At 41.2% G+C, this 27,590-nt stretch overlaps 2 protein-coding genes across 4 annotated transcripts in view; both read right to left on the bottom strand.

The window, feature by feature from the left end:
- The window catches only part of LOC138608950 (CCR4-NOT transcription complex subunit 3-like), a 36,360-nt gene extending 15,628 nt beyond the window's left edge, over positions 1-20,732 (bottom strand). For 2 of the 3 annotated variants that reach the window (XM_069681546.1, XM_069681548.1), the window contains exons 1-9: positions 20,606-20,732; positions 14,307-14,369; positions 10,087-10,154; positions 9,570-9,644; positions 7,555-7,644; positions 4,426-4,554; positions 4,218-4,313; positions 1,211-1,339; positions 461-551 (exon numbers count right to left, since the gene is read on the bottom strand). In XM_069681546.1, the coding sequence (XP_069537647.1) occupies positions 461-551; positions 1,211-1,339; positions 4,218-4,313; positions 4,426-4,554; positions 7,555-7,644; positions 9,570-9,644; positions 10,087-10,154; positions 14,307-14,331 (703 nt within the window). In that variant the 5' untranslated portion in view covers positions 14,332-14,369; positions 20,606-20,732. The remainder of the gene's footprint in view (positions 1-460; positions 552-1,210; positions 1,340-4,217; positions 4,314-4,425; positions 4,555-7,554; positions 7,645-9,569; positions 9,645-10,086; positions 10,155-14,306; positions 14,370-20,605) is intronic. The other variant, XM_069681547.1, reaches the window with a different exon arrangement.
- A 2,955-nt stretch (positions 20,733-23,687) lies between these two features.
- LOC138609503 (coiled-coil domain-containing protein 106-like) lies at positions 23,688-27,201 on the bottom strand. Its single transcript, XM_069682131.1, has 7 exons — positions 27,162-27,201; positions 26,134-26,283; positions 25,739-25,930; positions 25,493-25,645; positions 25,206-25,406; positions 24,778-24,938; positions 23,688-23,843 (listed from the first exon to the last, which is right to left on the bottom strand). The coding sequence occupies exons 1-7, from the start codon at positions 27,199-27,201 to the stop codon at positions 23,688-23,690; spliced, it is 1,053 nt and encodes a 350-aa protein (XP_069538232.1).
- Between the last annotated feature and the right edge of the window lie 389 nt (positions 27,202-27,590).

Below are 27,590 nucleotides of genomic sequence, written 5' to 3'. Positions count from 1 at the left end.
TCTGCAGCTGTTTGAAAGGCATGTTTGTCTCTGTGCAGTGGCAACGACACATCCTACAGACGTGGATCATTGTGGACTTGGTCTATCAGCTCGTTGTTGTCCCTGCTGCTGCGTCGACCCTGTCACATCCCCTCTGCCTCTACACTGCCCCTACTGCTCATGTGCACGCTGCATCTTGCATTCGGGTAGCAGGGCACGCATGGCAGCCGTCATGCGAACATGAACGCGTAGTTAAAAGCAAGTTTATCTCCGGTCTAAGGGGCTTTAAAAAAAACAAAGTTTGGCTTTAATCAAAAATATTTCTTTGTAACCCTTTGATATCACAAACACAGTCGTGCAGTATGATGCAACTTGTATTTAACAATACATGCTAAAAAATCCTTGTCATTTGTGCTATTCTAGTAAATATGTATTGTTAGTATTGTGCAAATAAATCAAGCCAAACTCTGTCTGTACTTACGGATGTCTTCCAGGTCGAGGTCGTCATACAGAAACTCATTCTCCTCGAAGTCTGGGTCCTGCGACGAGTCCAGGTAATACTCCACATCGTCCTTTACAAAGTAAGAACACATAAAACACATTAAAATATATGCTTTAAAATGACAAATTATGATTTATGTTTGATTACCTATCTGTTGACGTTTTGTATTTTACGTATATCTTGACACTTTGTAAATTGGCGCTAGTTACACTTTTGAATATCTACAAGCTGGTTTTGTTACTTTTACTGAACTCAAAGACTCAGTCACGATGGGAATTATCATGAATTGTCTTTTTAGAGGCTACGCAGAAACAACTCATCGATTTTCCATGTAAAAAATATTCTTGAAGTGTGATTAAAATGTATAAAAATATGTGAGATGTGAAGCTGCAGCCAGAAAAAGGACGGAAAACATCATATGTATGCTGTAAATATGTGCTTAGATCAATGCTGACCCCTTATTAAAATGCAAAAGAATCCAGAAATTATATAAAAAATTTTAACAACAGGCGTCGGTTTAGCTCAGCGGTTATATCGGCAGCCTGTATACAGACGCCACAGTCCTCGATTCGACCTGGCTTCAGCTCCCACTATCATCCCCCATTCTCTCTTCCCCTGTTTCCAACACTACCCACTGTCCTCTCTACAAATAAAGGCCCAAAAAATAACCTTAAAAAATAAGTTATAACAAAAAGAAAGACTTTGTTTTAGCTGAAGACTCGAGCAGACCTTGATCTTCCTGATGGCGTCCACCTGCACCGAGTCGTTGTCCAGCATCCTCAGGATCGTCTCCAGCATCCGGATGTGGTGTCGATGCTTCTCGATAAACTTCTTCAGCTCCTCAATGCGATCCTGCTTCTGCACAAGAACAGGACGAGCAAGGGAGGGAAAGGGGGAAAAAAGGAGGAAAAAAGGTCTAAAAAATATGTTTTTCATGTTTTCACTGCCAGAATTGTTACATTTTTACATGTTATATGTGTTTACGTAGCATTATCTGATTAAAAAACATGCCTGACTTTAGTATTTTCTTTAAAATATGAGGTAATTTCAATTCTTTCATTAATTTCCATCTAAAAAATAATCATCTAAAAAGGTACAAACATTTTATCGGCTAAAAATCTAACATGCAAGGGATATACGCTGCATTTCAACGATGCAAAACACAAACAATTTAAATAATTTATTCATTGAAAAGGTAAATAACAACATTTTACAAGAAAAACTGCTGGAAAAAAGCCTGTTAAAAGTTTAAAGTAAAACATGCAGAAGAGAGGAAACGCATGAAATGTTGAGCAGCAGCATGAGAGCAGCTACATGTGCACTTTCTGCATCATAAAGCACGATCACAGCACCACTTCTGATTTCAATATTTAATCCTTCTGCTGCACAGTTAATTCATACGTGTTCTCGAGCACTGCAGCGCCATTTGTTTTGTATTTTTTATGCTTCTTTTCTGTATATTTCTGTATTCTACATCCAATTCCAGGTTCCACTCGATGTTCAGACAAAACTAAACATGTGACTGTCTCGTTTTTTAGGACAAAACCTGACGAACAGAAACAGAGCACACGTGTAGCCGCGCGCCTCACTGCACTGATGTGATTGTATAAAACACTGTGGCCGTTAAGAACACTTTAGATGCATGTTGTTCGGGCTGCTGCTGCTGCGGCTGGGCTGCATTAGTGGAGGCAGCAGAGTGGAACACGTTAATGTGTTTCATCACGGTACATATTAATGCTGCAGCAGCACATGCCGGGGACATGAGGAAGGTTCTGAGTGCAAACGCGCTCCGGTGGATAAATCTGAACTCTTAATGTGACAGCGAGTCCGAAATGTACAACTGAGGAATAAGGAGAGAACAGGAGGGGTACAATGGTGTTAAAGGGTTTTATCAGGATCTTTTGAAATGCTGGCAACAGGAAGAAAAAATTGTATGTGTATTTTGTCCGTACATAGAGAGCCCTGTAGACCGGAGTCAAACGTATGTGCAGACACGCTCGGGCAATAAATCGTGCAGGCGTAGGATGAACTGCAGCTTTGTTTAGATTATGACATTGCATAGTTTTTAATCAGTGTTAAGTTTGTTAAATTTTCAAGCCTTGGAGCCCGACTGTTGGAGAGAGAGTAGTCTTTAACTTGAGCTGCTTTAGGTCCCGATCAGACGGGGCGTGTTTTAGCAGCTGTTGTGTTTGTAGCTGTGTTCAATGAGAGGGACGCTTCTTGTGCACTGCTTTTGTGTTGCTGAGCGCCTCGCGGTTTTAGGGAGACGGTTGAAAAACTTCAACTCAAGTTAGAAAAGCGCCCGACGTCTTTGCCATTTTTTCTCAATGTCCAGTCGGATGAATGGAGAGGCGGGCTATCTGTGGGGGGGACGACATCGAGGGATCGCCATGATCTTTCCTCTTTCTGGGGGTCTCATGTTCCCAACAGCTCTCTGCGCGTGTCTTCTGGCATCACGCAGCGAACCGAAAACAGCGTCATGACCGAGAGAAGGCAAGCTTTTGTTTCCCTCGCCTCCTCGCGTCCTCTGTTCTGTCCCATAAACAACTGCATTTCACCGTGTCAGCAAATACGCTGATGTTTCCTTACGAGGAAGAGCGCTGCTGTGCGTCCCTGTGTGAGTAACAAACAGAGACTCGCGCGTTCTCGGCCACTCTCACTAATGCGCCCGATATCCTTTTTGTTTTTTTAATAGGATATTTGAATATTGATATGCCTTCAAATGTAGAAAAGTATTTAACAAGGCTCTGTAATAATGTAGTATGATGGAGTCTTTAATTATGTTTTCTACTAGCAATAGTTTCTTTTTTCTTTTTTCTCAATAACTGTTTTTATCTCTCACGTTGTTTTCTGGGTGATTTTGCAACATCGGCTCAGAGAAAACAGCTTTTTTATTAAAGTGAGCAGTTAAACAAAACATTAACTAAATAAAATAAATAAATTCAGAGCTTCTTCGGATCCTCTACTGAACAAATCCCTGTTTGTGTGACGCTAGAGAAGCCCGAGCTGTGGTTAAGGCTGTGTAGATGTGCAGAAGCCTCTTCTTTGTGTTCGTGTTTATCTTCCGGGCAAAGCATCATGACGAAGTTTGGATCGTGTGGAGGACTTGAAACCCGACTACAAACTAAACCACAGAGAAATCACTGCTAAGAGTTGGGACACTTTGGTGCCTGTGTGAAGCCTGAGAGCAGAAACTGAAATGACGAACACAGTCAGTCCCACGCTTTTGGCCTGCTAAGCTAACTGCACAACCAAGACCTGTAATAAACCCCTCTGGCCCTCGTTTATTAAAAGGTCCTTTGTGCACATTTCATGTTTACAAATGCAAGAAAATTACAGAGTATTTTTTCTGACTTTGCAGGTACGAGGTAAGAAGGCCGTACGCAGGATCTGCTTGTTCTCATGTTCTCTGAAATGAAAGTCAGAGAGCTTTTTCTCTAAATGAGGCCCCTGGAGAGGACTTTAAAGGAAGGAGCGAGAGAGAGAGAAAGAAGGTGAAAGAAGTGGTCAGCAAGGTTACTCCTGTCCAGGGCGGACACAGAAGATAAATGGAGGACAGGTTATCTGACCTCTCCAGCAGAGAGGAGAGGGGGAGTTGAAAGAGGAGAGCCAGCTGACGGGGCCGACCGATCGACCTGCGTGTCAGCGGCAAACAGAGAAAAAGAACCAGGACGAAGGAAAGCAGACAGAGAGGAGAAGAAAGGAGTGAATGAAGAAGCGATGAGAACACACTGACCTCCTTGTCTCCTTTCTTTTTCCTGGTCTGGACTGAAAGAGACTCCACTTCGCTCTCAAACTGGTCCACCTGCATGTTCAGCGTGTCTATCGTATTCTGCAGGAAAAAGGGGAGTTGAAGATGAAGTACAGAAGTGTATGCAGGATTTAAAGTCACTGCTGAAGTGTGACGGGGCCCTAAGAGTCTACTGTTTATTGATGAAGCTCACCGTTAGCCACGTGCCGACCTCCTCCTTCTCCTTCTGAGCCGGGTCCACCTTCTGGGCCAGACCTAATCCTTCTTTCGAGTACGCTTTCGTCTTTGTTTCTCTCTCCACTATCTTGAACCGCTCCATTTGCTGCAGGCAGAGACACACAGGGACAACAAAGACACACAGAACATGTAGTTATGAGAAGGCTGGACATGTGGATCAAATTATTGTACTTTTATCTTCTGGAAGAAGAAAAAACTACATCAGCAGATTTCTGAAGCTACAAGTCAACAGAAGCATGAGAAGAAAAATAAATACAATTTAAAACAGCTTCAGAGCCCAGAAAAATACTACGGTGTTTAAAGGCCAAAGAGGGTAAAGGAGATTAGTCCGAGAAAAAACTTGTAAAGTTGTAAATTGTAAAAAATAAGAAGAGAGGTATATTCAGAAGAAAAACCTCACAAATTTAAAGGGAAGAATTTGAGGTTAACGCTGCAAATTTGGGAGATCAAAACTTGCAATTTATGACAAATAACTTAATAATATTCTTTAAGATTTAAATGTAAACTTTATGAGGAAAAAAAGTCACAGAAATACCCATAAAAACTTGAATATTCTGATATTAAAGTGATACATTTACGCGATAATAACTCACATATGTTTGAGAAAGAACTTGAATATTCTCTGATATGAGAGGCATATTTATTAGTATATATTAGAAGAAAAACCTCACAAATGTACACATTGTTTTTATATTCTCTGAGGTTTAAGCTGCAAATTTGGGAGATAATCACTTTGGTGTTTGAACCAGGGAATCTAAACGTCTCACTCTGCTTTCTCACCACCATCATAAGTCACAGCTTTAATCAGGACATTCAGATTGTTTTGTCTGAATATCCGCCCTGCTCCCCGGCTCAGTACTTTTTTCTTTTACCTTCAGTGGCCCAAATACACCACGGCAGAAAATACAGTGAATAAAGCCACTTTACACCACTGACGTCTTTGATAGTCTGTAAAATAGGAGAATAGTAGAAGAGCCTTGAGAGCCCACTCAGCAGGCTAGAAATACGATAAGACCACCTTCTGTCTGATACTGAAGGCCGTAAGAACTTCTCCTCTCATTGAGAACCGGTGATTCATCTTGGTCACATCCTGTATCTCTGTGAAATCACCCAGTATATTGTGATGCTCCCCTTTCTTGGCCGAGGCTAAATGTTTCTAAGATCTCTCCCTCTCTCTCTTTGGTGACTGAACGTATAATTTCAGGTCGGCCATCAAAACCAGAGGAAGTCTTGAAGAGCAGCTTTGGGATAAAAACGGGCTCATCAGGATCAGAGGGAGCTGGCGAGTCGCCCCCGTCCCTCATTGTGCGGGCAGGTGGCTCACATTCAGTCCATCTCAATAACCCTCATCAAAGGCTCGTGTGGCTCTGCAGCCTGACAGGAGGGGAAGCTACGCTGAAGAGCAGCTGTTCGATATCAGACCAGCGCCCATGTTTCTGTGAAGGAGGCCATAATGAGCGTCTCCTGCTGCACAAATCATTTAACCCTTTCTGGATCTTCGCTGCATTTTAGTCTCTGATGTTTGAGTTTCAGTAGATTTGGTTTTTTTACAGTGAAGTTCTGCAAAAAATAAGGGGGCGGGGCTTAGGGAGGTCAATTTGCTTGAGCGTATTTGTTGTTTAATTATAAAAGCCTAACAGATTGTCATCGCTTAAACTATATAAATAAAACTAAAGAAGGAGGAAGGAGAGGAAGAAGGAGGAGGAGGAAAAGGAAAATAAGGAGGAGGAGGAGAAGGAGAAGAACAAGAAGGAGGACGAGAAGGAGAAGGCGAAGAACAAGAACAAGGAGAAGAACAAGAAGGACGAGAAGGAGAAGGCGAAGAACAAGAAGAACAAGGAGGAGAAGAAGAAGGAGGACGAGAAGGAGAAGGCGAAGAACAAGAAGAACAAGGAGGAGAAGAAGAAGGAGAAGAAAACGAAGAAGAAAAATAAGAACAAGAAGAACAAAAAGAAGAAAACAAAGAAAAAGAACAAGAAAAAAACAAGAAGAACAAAAACAAAAAAAGAACAAGAACAAGAGGAAGAACAACAAGAACAAAATCAAAAAGAACAAGAAGATGTACTTTATTTAACTTCAAGGGAAATTCTATTTTTTCCACTCCATCATTAGAACCATGCTGCACACTCCAAAGCCCAAAACACACAAGCACAAACAGGACTCTATGGACATGCATTAATGCAGAGATGTCCGAGTGAGGGGCTGCACATGGACATGTGCCCCGAGCAGTCGGGGGATCGGTGCATGCTCCCTGCAGACTGAGCTACTTCTACCCCCTTTAACTCAACACTGTTCCTCTCCACGGAGGTCTGATAGTCTTAGCGTTATGGAGAGAAACATACAAACTTAGCTTCTTCTGCTTCTCGCATTAAGAGTACACTTACTTTAAGTTTATCCAAGTTAGAAGACACAAGAACCAAACATAAATGTAGGCTTGAGACGAAGCGCCCACTGCTTTTATTCGAGCTTAAGGGAGGCAACAGCATGAGCTGCAAAGTTTCTACAGATTCTTTAATCGTGTTTTAGCTGCAGAAAAATGAACTGAATTAAAGTTAACTAAATTCACTTCCTCCTTAAGAACAAAACTGTTTTAAAGTCACTTTTAAATTCTACAGCAGGGTTAGGGACTATTTTCCACATTGTTTGCAATAAAGTTATTTACATCTGATGACGTGCAGCTTAATCAGTGTCTTTAGGTTGTACAAATCCACTTTTTCCTCCTCTTTTTTTTGTCTCTTCGGCCCTGATACAGCTACAACAAAAGCACAGGTACAGGTAGCAGTTATTTAGCTACGAAACTGCAACAACTTTCATGCTGCAAACATATTTTTACTTCTATTTTCTAGAATATAAATTGAGGTAAACCAGTAATCTGTGTGTCCCTGTAACCTGATGTGTCAATAAGGGAGCTATGAAACAACCCTTCATCAGACATTCATGAAACCTGTAGTTTTTCCAGACACATTTTTTAGGCTTTTCCAGACTTTCCAGAGTTCAACACAAACACAATCCTCCGGAGTGAAGCCGGGTCCTGCAGGGAGTGTTATAATGAACGCTACCTCTCCTCTGTTCGGTTCCTACTCACCGTTTCTATGAGTTTGCGGTTCTCTACTAGCTGCCTTTTGTCTTTGATCTCGTTGGATGCCACCCACGTCTTGATCTGGTCTCGAAGACGCTAAGGGACCAGAAGAAGAAGAAGAAGAAGAAGAGGGAGAGAGAGAGAGAGAGAGAGCGGGGGAGGGAGAGAGAGATACAGCTTCATCAGTGAACACGTGTAGAGACTCGTCTTCAGCAGTCATGGATGCTGAACTTGGAGTCTGCATGCAGAAAACAGGCTTGGCTTGGAGTTTGGTCTTCATGGTAACAGCCAGATGAAGCACACACACGCACACACACAAACTGCCTCCAGCTGACTGTGATGATATTTAATACTCCACTAGCACACACACACGCACCAACACAGGTCTAATCGGGGCAGTTAAACATTTTCAGATCAGAAAACAATCAACAATCACTGTCTCTGCTTTTCATCAAGTTTCAGGCCCAAAACCAAAAACCTAAAGAGACGTAAACACCTCAGCTCTGATCGTTTCTTTCTCACTTTCTGATTGGCTAGAAATCAAAGCCCATAAACCATTGATATACACATATAATCTCTGACTGGATAACAAAAAAACACCTTAATAATGGTGTAAATTTATACCGTGGATTGTGGTCAAATGGTCTTCAGAACTACCGATACCAATGCACGCAAATTCCTTTTTCCATCTATCTTTAGAGCTTTGTTAATTTCGGTAACGAAAATAATGACGATGACGATTTTTTCACGACGAAGACCAGATGTTGACGAGCTAAAAATAGATTGTTGATAAAAACTCTGACGACGCGTATATTTTGTTTTCATAAACGAGACGAGACTATTAGACATTTAAGATCTTTGATATTCTTAAGCACCAGTTAGAGATAACAGGTTGTTACGAAGGGGGTTGTGAACTTCCTGTTAACTCAGGCTTTCTGCTTCAGGCTCTGTGCACGCAAAAGGGGGGTTTTTATCCGTCATGTGACACTTCTTCTGCACAAAAAGGAGCGATCATCGGCTGTCAGCTTCAGTCGTGAGAAACAAGAGGGATCTTTAGATGCTGTGTCCTCATCGTTCTTTTACTGAGATTACTTTTTATTGACTTAAACTGGACTAAAATGTTTTGAGTTTTCTTCCTCTAAAACTACAAAGGGTAACAATGAATAAAATGTGGCTAAAACTAATAAACATGTTCGTCTAAGACTACATCTTGAGGAAGGTCACCGGTTCAAACCCCGGTTTGGGTAAAGTGGGCCTTTCTGTGTGGAGTTTGCATGTTCTCCTCGTGCATGCGTGGGTTCCGGGCACTCCGGCTTCCTCCCACAGTCCAAAGACATGCTTGAAAGGTTAATTGGTGACTCTAAATTGGCCATAGGTGTGGGTGTGAGTGCGAAAGGTTGTCTGTCTCTGTGTGTCGACCCTGTGATTGACTGGCGACCAGTCCGGGGTGTACCCCGCCCTTCGCCCAATGACAGCTGGGATGGGCTCCAGCCCCCCGCGACCCTGAACAGGATAAGCAGTATAGATAATGGATGGATGGATGGATGGACTACATCTTGAATGACTTAATTAAAACTGTTTTTGAGAGCCTCAATTCTCTCCTGTTGTTGAATTAACGTACGATTACACCATTTTCAAAATGTAAATACTCACCCTGCAGAATAAGAAACCCACCTAAAGGTTTCAGGTCAAACATGCGCTGATTATTTTTATTCTGAGGGTTTTTTCCCGGATTTTTTGAGACCTTTTATGTCGTTATTTTATTGGGGAAGCTGAAGAGACAGAGGGCAGGTGGCGGTAGGAAAGGCATGGTGCATTTACGCTGGCTGCTCGCTCTCTTAAATTAAAAAGAGAATTAAATCATTATTTTACCTTCAACAAATAAAAGTCTGAATTCTTGTAAATAGCTTGTTTTGCTTTGGGGACACCTTGAGAAGACCAATCTACTCTTCAGCTGCACAATGTGCAGACGTGTGGGCTCTTTATTCTCGTGTACCTGCAGCGTCTCTCTGTGTTCTTACCTGTAGCTTTTTAATCTCTTTCTTGAGGTCTGCTTCATATTTCTCCTTCTGGTTTGCGTTGGCTGCGTTGTGAAGCTGTGAAGAAAAAAAAACAGACCGTTTAACAAGTTCTGGACCAAAAATGATTCAATACAAGCCCTCGATTTAGACAACAAGACATTAAAATTCAGCGTGTCTACTGTAACCTGCTCACCAGCCTGTCAGTTAGGGCCGTTACATTTATCAGCTCAAAACCTAAAGATTCTTCCTTTTCCTGATAATTGACAAAGAAAGGCAGCAAATCTTTACGTAAAAGAAGCTGGAACAGAACAATAAGCAGATGTTTGGTTGAGTTTCATCTATTTCACTCCATTTTTTATTGAATATTTTGACATTGTGGTCTTTGGATCAGGCAATAAAGGGCTCTGGGAAGTATTGGCATCTTTCTTACAGTCTAAACGATTAATTGAAACAATAATCTATCAATCAAAAGTGGAAATAAAGATCTGTTTCAGCCGCAGCGACGATCCTTCCTCACCTTCTGCCAAATGTCTTCAAACTGTTCCACTCCTTCCGCTACTTTTTTCAGACATCGATCTATTTCACCTGCAGGAGACGAGAAGAGCAGAAGAATAAAGACGATGAAACAATACTCAACCTGTTCCAACTCGCAGATTAACTGGAGTAAAGTCGCTCCATGATCTGGATGCAGGAGGTCACACACAGGTAATCTGGAATTTCCACTGCTCCCAAAAAAAACAGCCGAGCCTTTACAACCTGCGTCTGACATCTCATGAAATATGCACATCATAAAAAGGTACATTAAGCTTGTAAGCGAACACACAAACACAAGCTGCCGGTTTATCAGGTACACCAGGATTAAACTAATGCTGCCCTGCAGTTAATCCAACATTCATGGAGGTTATAATGTTTTAGGAAGCTTATTCTGGACGGTTATTCAACCTGCTCTCATTAGTAAACAGAAACACTCAGTCTGATGCAGAACGGGTCAAAATATGTGCTCACAACAATTCTACATATTTACACCGATCAGCAACAACATTATGACCACCTGCCTAATACTGTGTCGGCCCCTCTTTTGCCGCCAAAACAGCCCTGACCCGCGAGGCATGGACTCCACCAGACCTCTGAAGGTGTGCTGAGGTATCTGGCACCGAGACGTGAGCAGCAGATCCTGTAAGTCCTGTAAGCTGCGAGGTGGGGCCTCCATGGATCGGACTTGTTTGTCCAGCACATCCAACAGATGCTCGGTTGGATTGAGATCTGGGGAATTTGGAGGCCTTGAACTCGTTGGTGTTCTTCAAACCACTCCTGAACCATGTCTGCAGTGTGGCAGGGAACTTTATCCTGCTGAAAGAGGCCACTGCCATTAGGACATACCGTTTCAATGAAATTCGTCTGCAACAATGTTCAGGTAGGTGGCACGTGTCAAAGTAACGTCCACATGAACGGCAGGACCCGAGGTTTCCCAGCAGAACATTGTCCAAAGAATCACACTGCCTCCGCCAGCTCGCCTTCTTCCCATAGTGCATCCTGGTGCCATGTCTTCCCCAGGTAAGAGACGCACCCGGCTATCCAAATGATATTAAAGAAAACGTGATTCATCAGACCAAACCACCTTCTTCCTCTGCTCTGTGGTCCACTTCTGATGCTCATGTGCCCTACACAGCCCCATATGCAACAAACTGCGATACACTGTAGCTGTGTCCCAATCCAGGGGCTGCAGCCTTCGAAGGAGGCGGTCTACGGAGGACGCTCCATTCATAGCCTGGGTAGAACGTCGGTCTGGTCTACGGGGAATTTCCTGTTTACGTCACAAGCTGTTCCCGCCCTTACCCTTGCGTCACCAAATGCCGCTCCTTGAGTTGAAACTTTTACATTTAAAGTGTATTCCTCGGCCGACGTAAAAGTCCGCCATTTTGTTTGAATTGGCGCGCAATTCATCTTGGGATACGTTGGGCCGCAAAGGATGCACCCGATGGCTCCTTCCGGGAAACGGAGGACCCATTTGTCGGCCGGATCTGGAGGAGCCTTCGACACGCCGCTGTTCAAATACGGCCTTCGAAGGCTGCAGCCCCTGGACTGGGACACAGCTTGTGTGTTCTGACACCTTTCCATCAGAACCAGCATGAACTTTTTCAGCAATCTGAGCTCTTCTGTTAGATACGATTTCTTCAGTTTTTTAGGACAACTGTTGTTCACATTCACCGTCGCTTTATTTCCCCTCTTTCACCAAAGACATCCTCGTTCTTCACCAGCAACTTAAACTATGCTTTGCAGTGGAAAGTGGGCGTCTTCTTCACATGCAAGCAAAACAACTGCAGAACATCTGGCTGTCATCGCTGTACCCCATCAAGAATGCTTATCACCGCTTTGCAGCATTGCTCTAATGTTCTGATGTACATTAGGGTACGGAGCCGTCGCTGATGAAGAAAGAGGATTGCAGTCAGCGTATTCATGAAGACGCACGGGGTTTGACTAAGTCGTGTGAACAAACTGTAGTTGGAGTCTGACCTTAAACTGCCTGGATGTTAAGATTCTGCTGCGGGTGTTATTTTTAGATGAAAGTCTACCTCCTCGGTAATAATACATTACATTTTGACAGAGCCGCGTCGGTGCTTCTGCTTGATCTTCTTAGTGGGGAGATTTTAGGGGAGGAAACATGCATGTGTGCGTGCTATGTTTTTAATATGACAGCAGTTTAGATGAAGAAGTCACAGGAGCACACGTGAAGGGATGAGTGACGGTGACAGAGGATCATCAGTCCTGTCAGAGACTGTGTTTTCATCCTGCGCTGATACATGTCAGTTTAAAGGAAAGTGAAAGGACTCTGAGGGAGGTTAGTGTGGGACTGAGCCTGCAGGGTTTCACTCTTTACACAAAGGTCTGTGTCTGGTTACAAAGCTTAGGATGCATCATCATCAGAGTCCTGCAAGCTGTTCCAGTAATCAGTCGGCTTCACCGACAGTCAGACTGTTTAAATTTTTAAAATAAAAGCTCTGAGCGGAGAAAGGAGACGAGCAGCAGAGGAGTCAGAGTCTGAAGCGTGCTCTGCTGTCTGTGAAAGTGTGGCGGCAGCACCAGCAGACTTTTGCACAAATGTCAGCCAACAGGCATGGAGGCACATTCACCAAACTAGAATGGAAAAAGAGAACAAACAGCAGCCTTTATATAGGAGAGTGGAGTGGAGGAGTGAATATCCAACCCAATGACTGTATATAAAGATGGACGACTCCTCTCGTTGTACAAAAGTGAAGCCAAAATCCCCCCCGGAGCGGGCGCTGCCATCTTGCACATTTGTATCCAGTGTGTGCAGTAGAGATCGGCTGGTGGAGCCGCTGTCCTTCCTCTACCCGACACACACCTCTACCTTGTCTCCTTGGCGTGTTGGAGCCCTCAGGTGGGCTCAGTCTGCAGCAGAGCAGCTTCTTGTGTCGGTCTGAAGCAGATATTCACGCTTATGGAAAGTTCACTGACTGTAGTGTTAGTGTTAGTTACGTCTCCTCTCGCCGTTCCTCCTCTACTCTGCTACTCGGGAACAGAACGCTGCAGGAGCCCCATTTGTCAACAGAGCTGTCAATCATGAGGCCACACCCCCTTTTTATAGCATCAAATAACTAATTAAAAGTAAACTTGTCAGGAAAATGAACACTTGGACGTAAATCAGCATGATAAGAACTAACTATAATGACAGAAACCATGTTTGAGAAAAATTTATTTGGCGTGTATTTTGATTTTATAGTTTGACTCATGTCCCATCTGTTAACATGGAGGGGGCGGGCTTTATGAGCTATACTGCAGCCAGTCAGCAGGGGGCGATAGAGAGGGTTTGCTTCACTTTTAGGGAGCTGGCATGTCGGTCATTTCTTTATTCAGTCTCATGATCCAACCTAAAACCTTGGGGGGATCAACAATGAACATTACCCATCATGCAGCCCTCTAGCATGTGGTTCAGAAACGGTCACTTGTGAGTGTTTCTATTAAAATGGCTAAAACAAGTAAAACAAGTAAAACAAATGGTGCAGTCCTTTCAGTGTGCACTGATTTAAAGCGCAGGTTTTTGTACTTTAGCTCTGTTGTTTTAGCAGGTAAGAAAATGTGATGATTCCCCTGCAGCACACTAACAAAAGCATGTTTCTGTCCACTTCTTAACTAACTATGTTGCATTTTAATAGGGGAAGTATATAATCCAATTTGTCTGCAGAAACAACCCAAAATGCAACGCTTTTAAGGATTTAAAGCCCGACACAGACGCAGGAAAAGACAGACAGAGCTCAGGTTAATCCGTCATGTTTGAGCTGCAGCTACAGAAACCAAAACCAGATTTATTTCTGACTCCCTCCGGAGACAAAAACCTCGAACCGGGCAGGATGGAAGCTTACACAACTCAGCAAACAAGATACTTGTGAGTGCATGTGACTTTTGTTTACAAGCCGTAGTTACGGCCCTTTTCTTTTTTACATTACATGATATAACACAGAAGCGGGGGTGGGCGTGATCGAGATTTAACATTTGTTTGAACCGACTCAGAGCGACAGACGGGCGGAGTTTATCACAAAGATGCCGTCAGGGGAGTTTCCAATCAGCACAAATCAAACACTGTATAACTCTCCCTCTGTTATATAATTAGTGGTAAACCTCACCCACATGGCAGCTGATCAAACCACAACAAACCCTCCTGCTTACTTACATCAACTCGGATGTTTGATGACACACACAAACACACACACATCTCACCTTGAAGTTTCCTTTTATCGGCCATGGCTAATGACTAGGATGATGTCTTCATGCCTTCTTTCACTGCAGGAAACAGAGACAGAAACATGTTAGTTTATGGATTTATTAGTTTAACAGCATTAAGGCACATTAATAAACACTGCTCTTTCCGTCTGCAGCCTCTGAGCAGACGTTACACGGTAAACCTGAAGACTTACGTATTGAGGAGGAATTGGGGACGTTGAGACACATGAGTATTTGTTTTCTTCGAGTATATGTTGACGCTTTATTATTATTATTAAAAAAGAGTTAAAGAAAGACAGAAGTGTCGGCTTTCTGTCGCAAAAAGAATAAAGGCCTTTGAAATTACCGAACTGTCGGGGGCCGAGCCGTCAGTGTTCCCACTCTCTGGAAATCTCTGCCTGCAGAGATCCGCAACACCGCCTCCCTGGCCATCTTCAAAAACACCCTCCATACCCATCTGCTCACCGCGGCCTTTGGACTATAACTCACCACCTTCCCCTGTTCTCAGTGCTCGTTTCATTTATCTCTTTCTGCCTTATTTGTTTGCTTGTTTTGTTCTGTTGTCTGTTCCGTTATTTACTCTGTAAAGTGGCCTTGGGTCCCATGAAAGGTGCACTACAAGTTATTATTCTTATTCTGGTTTGTATTTTTGATGGATTTAAACTGGATTGAAGGAGTTTTCATGAGTTAAAAAGCAAAAATCTAAATTGGGACTAATGAGGTCAATATTGCAATCACGATCATCCAACACAATGACTGTGTCAGCAGCATACGGGCTGCACAATAAATTGCAATTTCATCAATACGGTAGGGCTGAACGATTTAAAAAAAAAATCTAATTGCGATTATTTTCAATTGTATTGCAATTTCGATATGATTTGCGATATTAAAGGGAACAGGGTAACAGGGTAAAATTATCTATTTTAACATCATTATTCTGTTTTCCCTGTTACCCTGTTTTCTGCGTGGGTCTGTGCCAAACAAAGACATTTGATACTTACGTCTGTGTGTGATGCGTCGGATGTAGAACATGCACACAATATATATTATTTTTTTTTAAAGATTATTTTTTTGGCCTTTTTGGCTTTATTTACAGGACAGCTGAAGATAGACAGGAAATGTTGGGAGTAGAGAGTGGGGGATGACATGCACAAATGATCGGCAGACCGGGAGTCGAACCTGCGATCAGCGCGATGAGGACTGTAGCCTCTGTATATGGGGCGCCTGCTCTACCGACTGAGCTAAACAGCGCCCCCACAATTTTTGAATTAAAACGGTATTTTGACACAAATTTCACCTTTAATAAATATTGCGCCTCCTGCGATTTGAAACTTGCAGTAGGCCGTATTGCGATTTCGATTACATTTCACCTAAATGTTCAGCCCTACAATATGGTAACACGACCATTTGCAATACAGTCTGAATTGATCAGAATGAATAAGATTCATTATTTTATGTAACAACAATAACAGGCCATGCTTTCTGGGTGGAGCCCAGGGTATCACGGCCGTGATTCAGCAGGGTTTTTATGCGATCAGACGAAGAACAAGCAGCTCTCAGCTACACCCAGATTAACTGGTGTCAATTTACTGGTGCAGCTTTTTGGAAACACAGGTGTTATATTAAACATGCAGAACAGAAGATAAACATTTTCATCACATTTTTTTTTAATCGCAATATTCGATCATGTAAATGCACATCGCGGGGCTTTCTCTTATTGTGCAGGCCTGGTTAGCGTCACTCTTTAACAGGCCAAAGCCTGACTGAGAGTGATGCATTCACGAGAAGGGCACAAGGTGGAAGGTAAACCCTATATCTTTTTGGTGGACGAGAGCAGGATGTTAAAATCAGGTGAGGCCAGCAGAGAATAGCTTAGTTTTTTGCCGTCCACAAAGACAGAAGTATTAATTAAATGTTGTATTGCACCCTCACTTGGAGGTTCTGCACCAAGAAGCAAATATTTTTGCCGTACTGCCAAACAGTCGGGCGGTTTTTGTCCTGTCCCGTCCAAAAGGTGCCGTCAGTGTGCAGTCTACGTGCATTTAAATGAATGGACGCGGTGTGCTGGATTTTATAACACAAGACGAAGCAAAATAAGAGCACCAGTGCCTAAAAACAAGAATACGGAACAGTTACTACTTTCTCAATTATCTTTCCTCCCACATCGTTTGAATCAAAGGTTGTTGATTAATTGCCCAGCTCAATTAGCAAGTAGTTGCCTTTGGGAAAAACACGAGTCCCTGTCAGATCCAGAGGTGCAGCTCGTTTCCTTCGACTTGTCCCTGCAGGAATCAACATCCTCCCTCGGATACTTATAGACCTGTTTAATGAATCTATGATCTGTAACATGTACTCATTTTAAGTGTTAAGTTAACGAATGTTTACCTGCTTCTTCGGCGTCTTTGTCTGCTCATGGTTTCCACATTAACCATTTTTTACGACAAACATCTTTACAAGTTGGAACATGTTGCATTTAATGCCTCATTTCCTCTGCCTGAGCACAACATGCTGAAGCTGTACCGATTTGGTGAGGACAGGTTGTGATCATGATTCACTTTCACTGTGCAGATACGGCTCATTTATAAAGACTTAGACCAAAACCTGATGATAATTGTTGATGTTAAAAGCTCATAAATCCTTTTGTGCAGTCAAACACAGATGGAGCTGCTGGGAACATCAGAACATGACGTATCTTCTGGACCAAACTGGACCCAGACATCACTCAAACCAACGGATCGATGATCGAAATAGAGCCATGAATCAACCGTTGCAGCTCCTCATAATTCCAAACTTTGTTCTTCGGAGCATCAACCAGAAATTCCAGCACATGAACATTTTGAGGTTATTTTCTTTCAGCACAAGTTATTTAGTGTAAACAGGAATAAATGTCAGGAGACTATTTCTTGTGATGAGAGAAGGGAAAAGGGAGCGCTTAGATCTTTAACTTTGCTGACTGAGTGTAAATTCCAGCGAATGCAGCAAGAAGAGTAAAGAACAACCTGCATGACTGAATGTCACTTCATTATACTGAAGGTATTTAAATATGTCAGTCAGTGACAGGGTAACTAACAATATGACTTTTTAAATGTCTACTTATGCTCCTCAATGTTACACAAAGGTATGTTTCTTGCATGTATTGCATTCTGCATTGATTGAAAAAAAACAACATCCTCCTGAGTTAGCATTGACTCAATGCTAAGTTGACTCAACACCTCTCGAAGGCATTTAAATAATCAAAAGGTGAACATAATATATTTAATAAAGGTGGGCTCTGCTGCAGTTTAGTATGGTACCTCTCAAACCAGCAGGTGAGGTCATGTCCACACGATCACGAGTATATTTCAAAATGTAGCTTTTTCTCTGCGTTTTGACCTTTCGTCCACACAAACGCCGTTTTAGGTCACTGAAACCTTTTGTAAAACTCCAGCCAGGGTGAAGACTTTTACAAACTTCGTTTCCGGCTCGTGACGTCAGGCTGTGCGCCGTTGTCTCCTTTGAGAGGCGTCACAAAAGAGGCGACGTTCCTTGCAAAATGATGGACGTGAAAAAAACAGTGATGCCTCACAGGACTTTTTACATGTTTACACATATATAGAACAGACACTCGTCGACTACATTGAGGAACAAAGGTGTCAGGATAGATTTTTTCAGACTTTTGACTGGCCGTGATTCCTCTTCTTTGCCTGACCGGGTTATATCACCCCCTGTTGATGTGGCTTTTTCATGACAGTGTATCTGTTGTGTTTTAACGTTTTCGTTTGGACGGGGATTTTTTATAACGCAAACGAAGGAGGCAGTTTTCAAAAATACCTGTTTACGTGTAGACATGGCCTGAGACTAGGGGTGGGAATTGCAGCGTAACTCATGATACGATATCCGATACTTGGCCCATGATGATAATAATATCACGATACAGCGTTTCTGCGATAACTGATATATTGGAAGACAATCATAGAATGATACATCACCACATCTGATTAACTGAAGAATACAATATGCCCGTAAAAAGGTGAAGTGAGGAATTAATGTATTATTCACTGCAATTGGATTCAGATAATCAATGATAGGGCTGGGTTTAAAAAAATAGATTTTTCTGATTCCAATCCTCATTTGAATGACCCATTATCGAAGATTGATCTTAAAAAATATGTGTAAAAACGTGTCCGATTACCCACATTTCTGCGCGCTACTGAACGCAGCACAACTCATGGCAGTGAGCGAGACATGCCCGGACTTGTTTACTGCACCTACTACAGAGACATCAGTGATCGCCGATGGACTCTTTTTTATCGTGTGCGCCCATGAATATGTAAGTTAGTTTTGCACTGAATCTTATGTTACCCTCTGTTAGCGTCGGCTTTGACCGCGGGTGTATTTTCGGCATGTTATACTATATTCCTTTCCCCCCCATCTCTTATGGTCTCGTATGGTTTTGTTCTTCGCACTGTGAGATCTCGTGCCCAAATCTCGCACAAGTTGAAGCCCAGTTTGTTTAATCAAAACCATGAGCCAGATGTTCAGACTAAAAATATGAAACTGGAAAGTTGTCTAAATCATAAAATTGTTAATATTGTGTGGACAGCTGTGTGTTTGTCATGTAAATAAAAAGTACATGATGTAACTTCTTTGGGGTCAATTCTTATTGTAAACATTAAAAATGATGATAATGCACCAGGTTAGAGGTGCATTAATATTGTAACTAAAATACCCCTAACAAATCGAATCAGATTAGGACTTGTGAATCGGAAACTAATTGAATGGGAAATCCTTATCAATACAATGACGCAGTGACTCAAATTGGCAGAGAGATCTGTTTAGAGTGCTGATTTTTTTTTAAATTTAAATATCTATATTTGGCGCCAGCGATATGATAATTGTATTGATAATTATATTGACGGCGATAGGCCTATATTGTGATAGCGATCTTTTGTCCCACCCCTAACTGAAAGTGCATGCCAGATAAATCTACAGTGGTCCTGAGAGACAAAATATAAAAAGATAAAAACACAACCAAATTAAGACAACATTTTGACCAATTTGACAACACAGGTATCATTAAGAAAAAATAGGTTAAAGGGAAAAAAAACAATCAAAAAAAGTGACTTATGTAGTAATTAAAGTCAGTTATCCATGAGAAGTGAAAATTATGTATTTTGTTGTCTCGTCTAAGTGTTGTCTTAAGTTACGGTTAGGGTTACAACAGTATGACAACAATTATTATTATATTACAATGGCCCTTGAAGGAAAGGGTTTTTTTCCGGGTTGAAATGCTTTATTACATTAAATATTATGCCATAATATGGTAGAACTAAATCACTAATAAAACAAAATTTTAAACCTTAGACAAGCAAATGCACATGCTGTGAATTTTTTATAGAATCCCAGTTGTAGTGTTTGAGCTCTCAGGGCCACCGTAGTTCCATTTGTGACAATCTAGTACTGCCTAATATGATCAGTTACTAGTTGAGTTTGTTGTTAAGAAAAATATATAACACTGCCAACCTTATAATTAATTTGGGTCAATTTAAGGTGCCCTAATGAGCCGAGTAATTTGGACTACGTTCTGCATACACCCGTACACTTTGTGTTTGCGTCTTTGCAATGTCTGGGTTTTCTTACTTACGTTTTTATTCGTCCTGATAAAATATTACTTTACATGTTTTCACAGCTAAATTGAGCCAGAACTGTGCAAATCAAAGCCAGACAATGAGCTCAGCTGCAAGTAACACGACTTTAACAGGCAATAATTAGCATTAGCATTACTTTTCCAAACAGGTGCACACATCTGGACATAGGCCCCCGTTATCGTGCTAACACACACTCACAATGACCAGAGGAGTTTGGACCAACTGCAGGGACTTTCACTGTATGTTTCTCCAGCATTTTATAAACACATTTTAGGACTAGACTTAGGTCCCGGAACTAGCTAAACAAAATGACCATGCGGTGTGTCTGTACCGAGGGATAAAGATAGTTAGCCCGGGATGTTTATAAACAATGCGGGCATCATTAGTCCACCAGTCGCCTGTGGGTCACCAACATCCGAGCACATACACTTCAAAACAAACTCCAAACTCAAGTTACGAATGGCGGCTGTGCAGAACAAGTTGTGCTTTTCCGTTGTAAGAGCTAACACACAGACTACAAGTTGGTCGGATGTCAGAGCACATAGCTGCAGCTTCCCACCGGCTGTGCTGTTTGATGTGGGAGACACAATTTGGAAAGGGGAGAGAGGCAAAGAGAGAAAGGGGGGAAGGCACGTAAATGCATCACCTTTGGGTCTCAAACAAATTTACCTGGATTTTTCCGTGATACGATTTCTTTCCTCAGTCGCCCGACTCCGATAAATCTTCTAAGTATTTGTGTAAAGGTTATTTTCTTTAAAAAAAATGTCAATTCTTCTCGCTAAACAATCACTCCGCACATCCAAGATGGCTACCAGGAACACCTCCTCCTCCGATGCCCTGTTGGACAGTAGTCCCACCCACCTCGCCTGTGATTGGTCCATTGTGACCACTCACGTTCTCCTATTCGTTGAAATTTGCTGTCTGTCATAGAGGATGGTTTTACTACTTCCTGTATAACTACCATTGTGATTGGACAGCTTTGAAAGGTGAAAGGGTAAAATGAGTTTTGTGTTACGTCCCCCTCGTCCCAAGTTCGCAGGGTATGACGGGAAATTGATTTCACATCTGCCTTGTCGTAATCGCTAAATATCAACGATCAATTATATTTTTCCGTCATTTAAAATATTTTGCACGTAATACATATACAAAAGAGAACTTAATAAAAATGTAAAATTAAATAAATACTTTTAGATTTTTTCTTTTGTTTAAAATAAGATGGATAAAGAACTATGGAGATATATCTTAATTTTTTAAACATTGCAAAAGCTGCTTTATTATTGCATATGCTTGTGAAAGTTTTGCTTGTGAAAGTCTTTTTAAGGTTACATTACTGATTTTATATGTCCCTATAAGTCCCATTATCTTAATTAGCTAGAAATCGGAGAGACCAATGTTTTGAAAACTTTTGACGCTGCAGGAGTTAATTGCTTTTTTTCCTGGTGTGAAAATGAACCCAAACTCCCTAACGTGTAATAAACAAGTCACCTTGCACGTGCACCTTCCACTGACCTTTGACCTTGACCCTGGTCCTGATACATGATAGCAGCAGCACTGTGATGTTTCACGTCCTCTCATCCTGCTGTCTTTATTTCCATTTTGAGACACAATGAAGTCATTTAAGAAAATAGGTTCCATAATTGGCCTTTTTGGTTTTGAACCTGATGTCACTGACCCTCATTATGAATCATAAAACGCACATCTTCCTAGCTGACCTTGTGCTCCGGCTGGATGCTATTGTGATTGATGAAAATAGCTGATTATTGATCAGACTTTTAAGGTACGCTCTGAAGCCCTCATTTATCAAACTGAATTATGATTATAATTGACTAGATGATAGAAGTACGCTCATCAAGGTCAATATACACCAAAAATAACATATTTGTCTTTTATTCATGGACTTCTTAATGATCACAAAATGCTACAAACAACTGTTTTCTCTGTTTTAACACATTTCTATTGATTGAACTACTTTTTCTAACATCCAAAACACATCACAATACTTATTTCAACGGCATTATTTTTGTCAACAAGAAGTAAGGTTTGAGTAGTCGGCAGCTTCGAAGTTGTCTTTCACACATTTTAATGCTTTCTATGATTTAGTATCTCAAAATAAAGAGAAACCTTTCTAAAATAATTATTTAGAGTATCAAAACAATTAGAAATGTTCTAAAAAAAAAAAAAAAAAAGTGTTAGCTTCAACAAATAATCAGAAACTGTTAAATATATATATCAATAATGACTCAGTAACCAAAAAAACAAGAAACTTAAAAAAAAGAATTATCTAGTCTCAAAAACAATGACTTAAGTGTCTCAAAAATATATCAGAAACAAACCTCAACGTATCGCAGCAGATTTTCACAGCATGCTCATTACTCTGTTCTTCCACTGGAGGGCGCTGTGGTCTGCATGCTGCTATGAAGTACATGATAAAAACTTATAGCAGTACGCAGCACTGTGACAAATTATACCTTAGTAACACTTTGCAAAATGGGCAGAAATCATATATTTAATTGATGAATGACTCATGATGATTTAATGCATGAATAAGGAATTGTTTTTGCTCAACATCAATGGATGATCAAATCTCTGATTTTATTTGATTATGGTCGTTCAAAGTTAATAATTCAGACTTCATAAATTTATGTGAATATATTAGCTTTATATTAGTGACAGACTCATACACGTGCTCAGCCTCTCTGTAGGTAGAAAAGAACTGCTTCTGAACTGCGTCTAGCTTTATATTTAATCAAAGTGGTTGTACTGTGTAAACATTAATATAATAAAAGTAAAGTTGCATGAAAACACGTTCATGTTGAAAAACAGCTGACTTATTCATATCAATAATTGCAACGCCTGTTTGTCTCACGTCTTCCTTCAGATTTGACCGGAAATGATCCTTTGATCTGCAAAATCTGTGTTCAGGATGCTTCACTGTGAATAAATCAGTTGTCTGAATCATTGTCACTCATAAAACTGAACCATATTGCTGCAGTCAAAGTCTAGACTGGGGGTTATTAATGCTTAAATGTAGGCAGTGGTGCATTTTTCATGTTCTACTTGGATTCTTTTTAACCTTTCAAACTTAAGACATCTCTTAACTTTGCTGAGACTGTAAGAAAAACCCTCAACACCTTAAACATTTAGAGATATTTACTTTTGTTGCAGGAAGACTTAAGCTTTCTTTTACAAGTCAAAAAACTTCATCAATACAAATGTCCATCAGGCCAATTCAAACCAATGAACAACTTAGGCACAAGATTTATAATAAACAAATCTTTTTTAGTAACATTAACTCATGTTTTACAAAATAATCATTCTAAATATAATAACAAAATACGGATTCAAAAATAAATAAAGTAAATAAATATTTCTTTCTCTTGTGATACAAACAAAAGGCCAGTTATTTAAGTAAACAATCGTCTCTGTAAATATTCCCAGAGCAAAATATTCCACATGAATTTATACTGTTAAACCTGCTCTGAATCTTTTGGCAGATTTATAATAACATTTAACTCTGAGGTAAAGAAAAAGTAACTTCAGTAATTTAAACCTGAAGTGAAAATCTTCAAAACAACAAAAAGATCCAGCCAACAAATACAGCTGCACAATAAAGACTAATTAAACTTAGTTACAATTAGTCTTTCCCACATCTTCTTCTTACTGTAAGGCACTAAAAATCAAAGTTCAAAAAGTGCATCATCTACATGTTCAGTGTAGAAACCTCCGCTCACATCCAGCCTCTACTCCTCAGTCAGTTTCTGAACCTGTAGGAGATCGGCAGCAGCTTGTGAGTCTTCTTCATGGTCTGGACGTTGGCGTGTGTCTGCTCGTCCATCGTCTTGTAGCATCGCCGGGCGTAATCCAAAAGCTTCTCCTTGGACGCCTCGAACTCCCCGACCTCTGCGACCTGCAGGAGAGAAGATTAATGTGAACGGTTGTGAATGTGAACGGTTCAGTCAGTGAGTGATAAGACAGAAAGATATGACCATAAGAGGCCAACTTCAAAAGTGTTTATCTGTAAATATTTTTGTTAACAGTTACATAACTCTACTTTCTACCAATAAGGCCTCACAACAATACGAATAAATAACTGCATTGTGATTATTTTGTTCAGTATGATAACATCTGTAAATTTCAAAACAGTCCATAGTGACAGACTGGTAGCAAAGGATGCACAATGCTCGTACCATAATTACAGAGACCATCAGGTCTCTCCTGTTGTGCACTTAATACACTAATATGCCTTTTACGATGGCAGATTCAGACATAAAATACTTTTCAATATTAACATATTCACTGGGCAAAATAATAAACATTACTTTAACTTAGGTTATGTGAAAACATGCCATATTTATTTTCATGTAACGATGGCATATACGGATGTGCCGGCATGTACAGCATTGCTAGGCTTAAGACACCGTGATCATGTTCTCAAACAGATTCAAATTGTATTGCTTCCATCATCACATTTATTAATTTCTTTTAACAAAAGTAAAGTGCAAATTATGCACAATCCAAGCCACTGTTAAGAAATGCCACAAGGCTGCAGGTAAACGGAGAAAAGCGCAAGTGAGGGTCTTTGAGATTCCAGGAAATAGACCATGCAGATTACAGTGTGAAGCAAGAGACACAAGAACACGTTGAGAATTGAGATCTGCTCCCAAATCAGAAGAAGAACTCCAGTATAAACTCTATTTTCAGTTTGTATTGTTATAAAACAAAAAACATAAACATGCATCATATACTTAACACAAGTATGTACATGGTATGAGAATAGATGAACATTAACAATGTCTATTCCTGGCTTTAAAATGATCACCGAGCTTATTCTAGTTTCATACCTTCTCTGGAGCCACCAGCAGCATCTCAGCGATGGGGGAGGTGGAGGCCATCGTGTTTCTGTCGACTCCGTGGATCTGAAAGGCTCTGGACATGCTCCTCACCCGCTGGTAGGTGGACAGGATCTTCTTGTAACGAATCAAAACCCCATCTGGGTCTTTAACTGGGGAGGGAGCAGGAAGAGTGGTGAGAAAATGGAGGGTGAAGTACAGAAAATGAGATATATTGAGTTATACAGAGACATTAGCTGTTTTGGGCCTCTGCTGTTTCAGTAAGGTGTGTCTTTAAGACCCAAAACGTCTTACGGAAACCCTGATGAAAGTAGGAGCTGAATGTCGTCAGAGCAAAAGAAATGACTTTAGCTAATGGAAGTATTTGAGACTAGAATTGGGCCCAGGATGGAGCCTTGTGGGACCCCACAGACCCTCACCTCTCTGTCTCTCCCTGCCGTGGGTGATCCTGAAGATCCTCCTCATCTTCATCCTCGGCTCTCCATTGGCTCGCCCTCTGCCTTTCTTCTTTGACCCCTTCTCAACTGACGAGTCCTCATCTTCCTCCTCCAACTCTTCTTCCTCCACGTACTCGTCCTCTGTGTAGTATTTATCCTCCTCCAGATGAAACTCCTGTTTGACTGCAGCCACAAAAGAAAGGATCAAAACAACTGCATCAAGAAAGTCTCCATTTGATTTTTGAAACGGCATTTAGCATTTTCCTCACCAGGGAGGGCGGTGCTGCGGCGGGTTCGAGGTCCTGCTACCTGCAGGCGTTTGAGGGTCATTCCAGACCGGGTGGTCATGGGGGAGGGAGGAGTGGGAGAGCTGGAAGGCTGGACCTTCACACCCCGCTGGGCATCTCCACACCACTCTGACATTGCATGTGATCAAAATAGGTTATAACTCAAATAGTTTTAATCTTATACGACACCGAATCCTTCATAATCCAGATTTGTATTAGCCTGCTTACCCTCCGGACTCCTCATGCTGACGATGAAGCGGTCCAGTTGACAGCGCAGGAAGTTGCGCTCATCCTCCAGCTCCTCGATGCGCTTCTGCAGCCACGCGTTCTTCTCCAGAGCGACGTACAGGTGAGCCCGCAGGTTAGAGACCAAGATGAAAGGGCTGTACTGAGAGTGAGGAGGCTCCTGCACCACAGGCTCTGCGAAAGAGGAGATAAGAGATGAGAAGAGGTGACAAGGAAACGGAAGAGGAAGGAGATAAGAAAATAAACGTAAGTAAAAGACAGGACGACGAAGGGAAGAAAGCATGAGAGGAAACACACCATAAAGCCTTTAAATGTAAATAAAACTAGGTTGAAACAGATCATAACTGTAGTGGTCATGTGTAGTAGATGTGATGTACCATCCATCATCTGCTGGCCCTGGTTCAGGTGATATGCAGGCGGTCTCTCAATGCTCTCCTCAAGAGGGAAAGAGACCTCGTAGGCATCCAGATACAAACCTCCTCCTCCTCCTCCTCCTGATGAAGATGAAGACTGGGGCATGTAGTGCTCTGACAACAAAGAGGAAATACTTTAAGTAAATATAACAGGGTTTCTTGCAATAATTTCATAGCACAAAATAAAGACCACCTCATCAACGATCATAAGACTTAAAAGAGCATTAAAGAGCCATTTCACACACATGTGTAGACTGTTAACAGCTAATTAAATGGACTCCTTCCTTTGTAAAACGTCCAAAATCTGCTGAAAAAGGCCGTCACTACTCACCCATAGCCTTGGGTGATGTCTACTTTGGTTTACCACAATCCAAAAACACAGAGAAATCCATTTGAAATGATATAAATAAAGTAAAGTAATAAAAACCTCACATTTGAGAAGCAGGAATCAGAAAAGGTTAAGCTTTTTTGCTTGGTAAATCTTTGACTAAAACAATAACTCAATACCAAAAGTGTTGTAGATGAATTACTGTTGACTTACTGATTGTTTCAGCTCTAACAGTAGCTTATTATAAAGTTAGAACTTTACATACAATAAACAATAAGAAACAAAAAGCTTGCTAGTAAATCAACTAAATGCAACACCAGCAACATAGTCATAACAAAGGAAACGAGATGTACAGTGTACTGAACTAAATCAGACATTAGGACAGAAAAAGTAGCCATTATAGATGACTTCTTAATGACTTTAAAGACGAAATTAAAAGGAGTAAGGGTTTTGGTGACTTTGAAGTCCAGAAAAGCACCATCTTTTCTTCTCAATCAATTTAAGCTATTGTAAAAACACAAATTCCTTTAGTGCAGGAAGCCTGCATACACAGTCAAGTCTAAAAACAAAGAAGGCATTGAATAAGTATTGCGTCCAAACACAGTGAATCATTTAGTACGTTAGCAGCACGATGTTGAATACGCCATTTAAATGTTGCAGTTACCTGGCGGGCTTGTATCGTCTCTGCTGGTTGGAGGATTCATGACTGAAAACAGGAAATAGCTTTAATGTTCTGGTTATTTGTCTTCAGTAGTTCTGTGTTTGGTTATACTTCTGTAATACAGCTTGAAACTACCTTCAGCTGCTGCTGCTACAGCCGACCGACCGCATTTTCAGGAGCAATTACCTGATTATAAGTGGTTTCAACAGGTGCACCAGGCGCATGCGCATAGCAACGACGTTTGCTAAAAATCCGTTAATGTTCCGTCTGGGAAGCGTAGCCACCTTATAAACTATCTTTCTGACTTCATGGAGTCTCATATCTGTTTACATGAGACAGACCACAGCCGAACGTGCTTCTAATTGTCTTTCACGAGAAGGTTGGAGGTTTGAAATTACTTAAATGGGCCTAAAACTCTGACCGGAAAAACGT

The sequence above is a fragment of the Semicossyphus pulcher genome, unplaced genomic scaffold (genome assembly GCF_022749685.1).
Source record: "Semicossyphus pulcher isolate SPU_LCO1_2020_fin unplaced genomic scaffold, fSemPul1.0.p SCAF_5, whole genome shotgun sequence".
Classification (NCBI taxonomy): Eukaryota; Metazoa; Chordata; class Actinopteri; order Labriformes; family Labridae; genus Semicossyphus; species Semicossyphus pulcher.
This window is presented reverse-complemented; position numbering and strand designations above follow the sequence as displayed.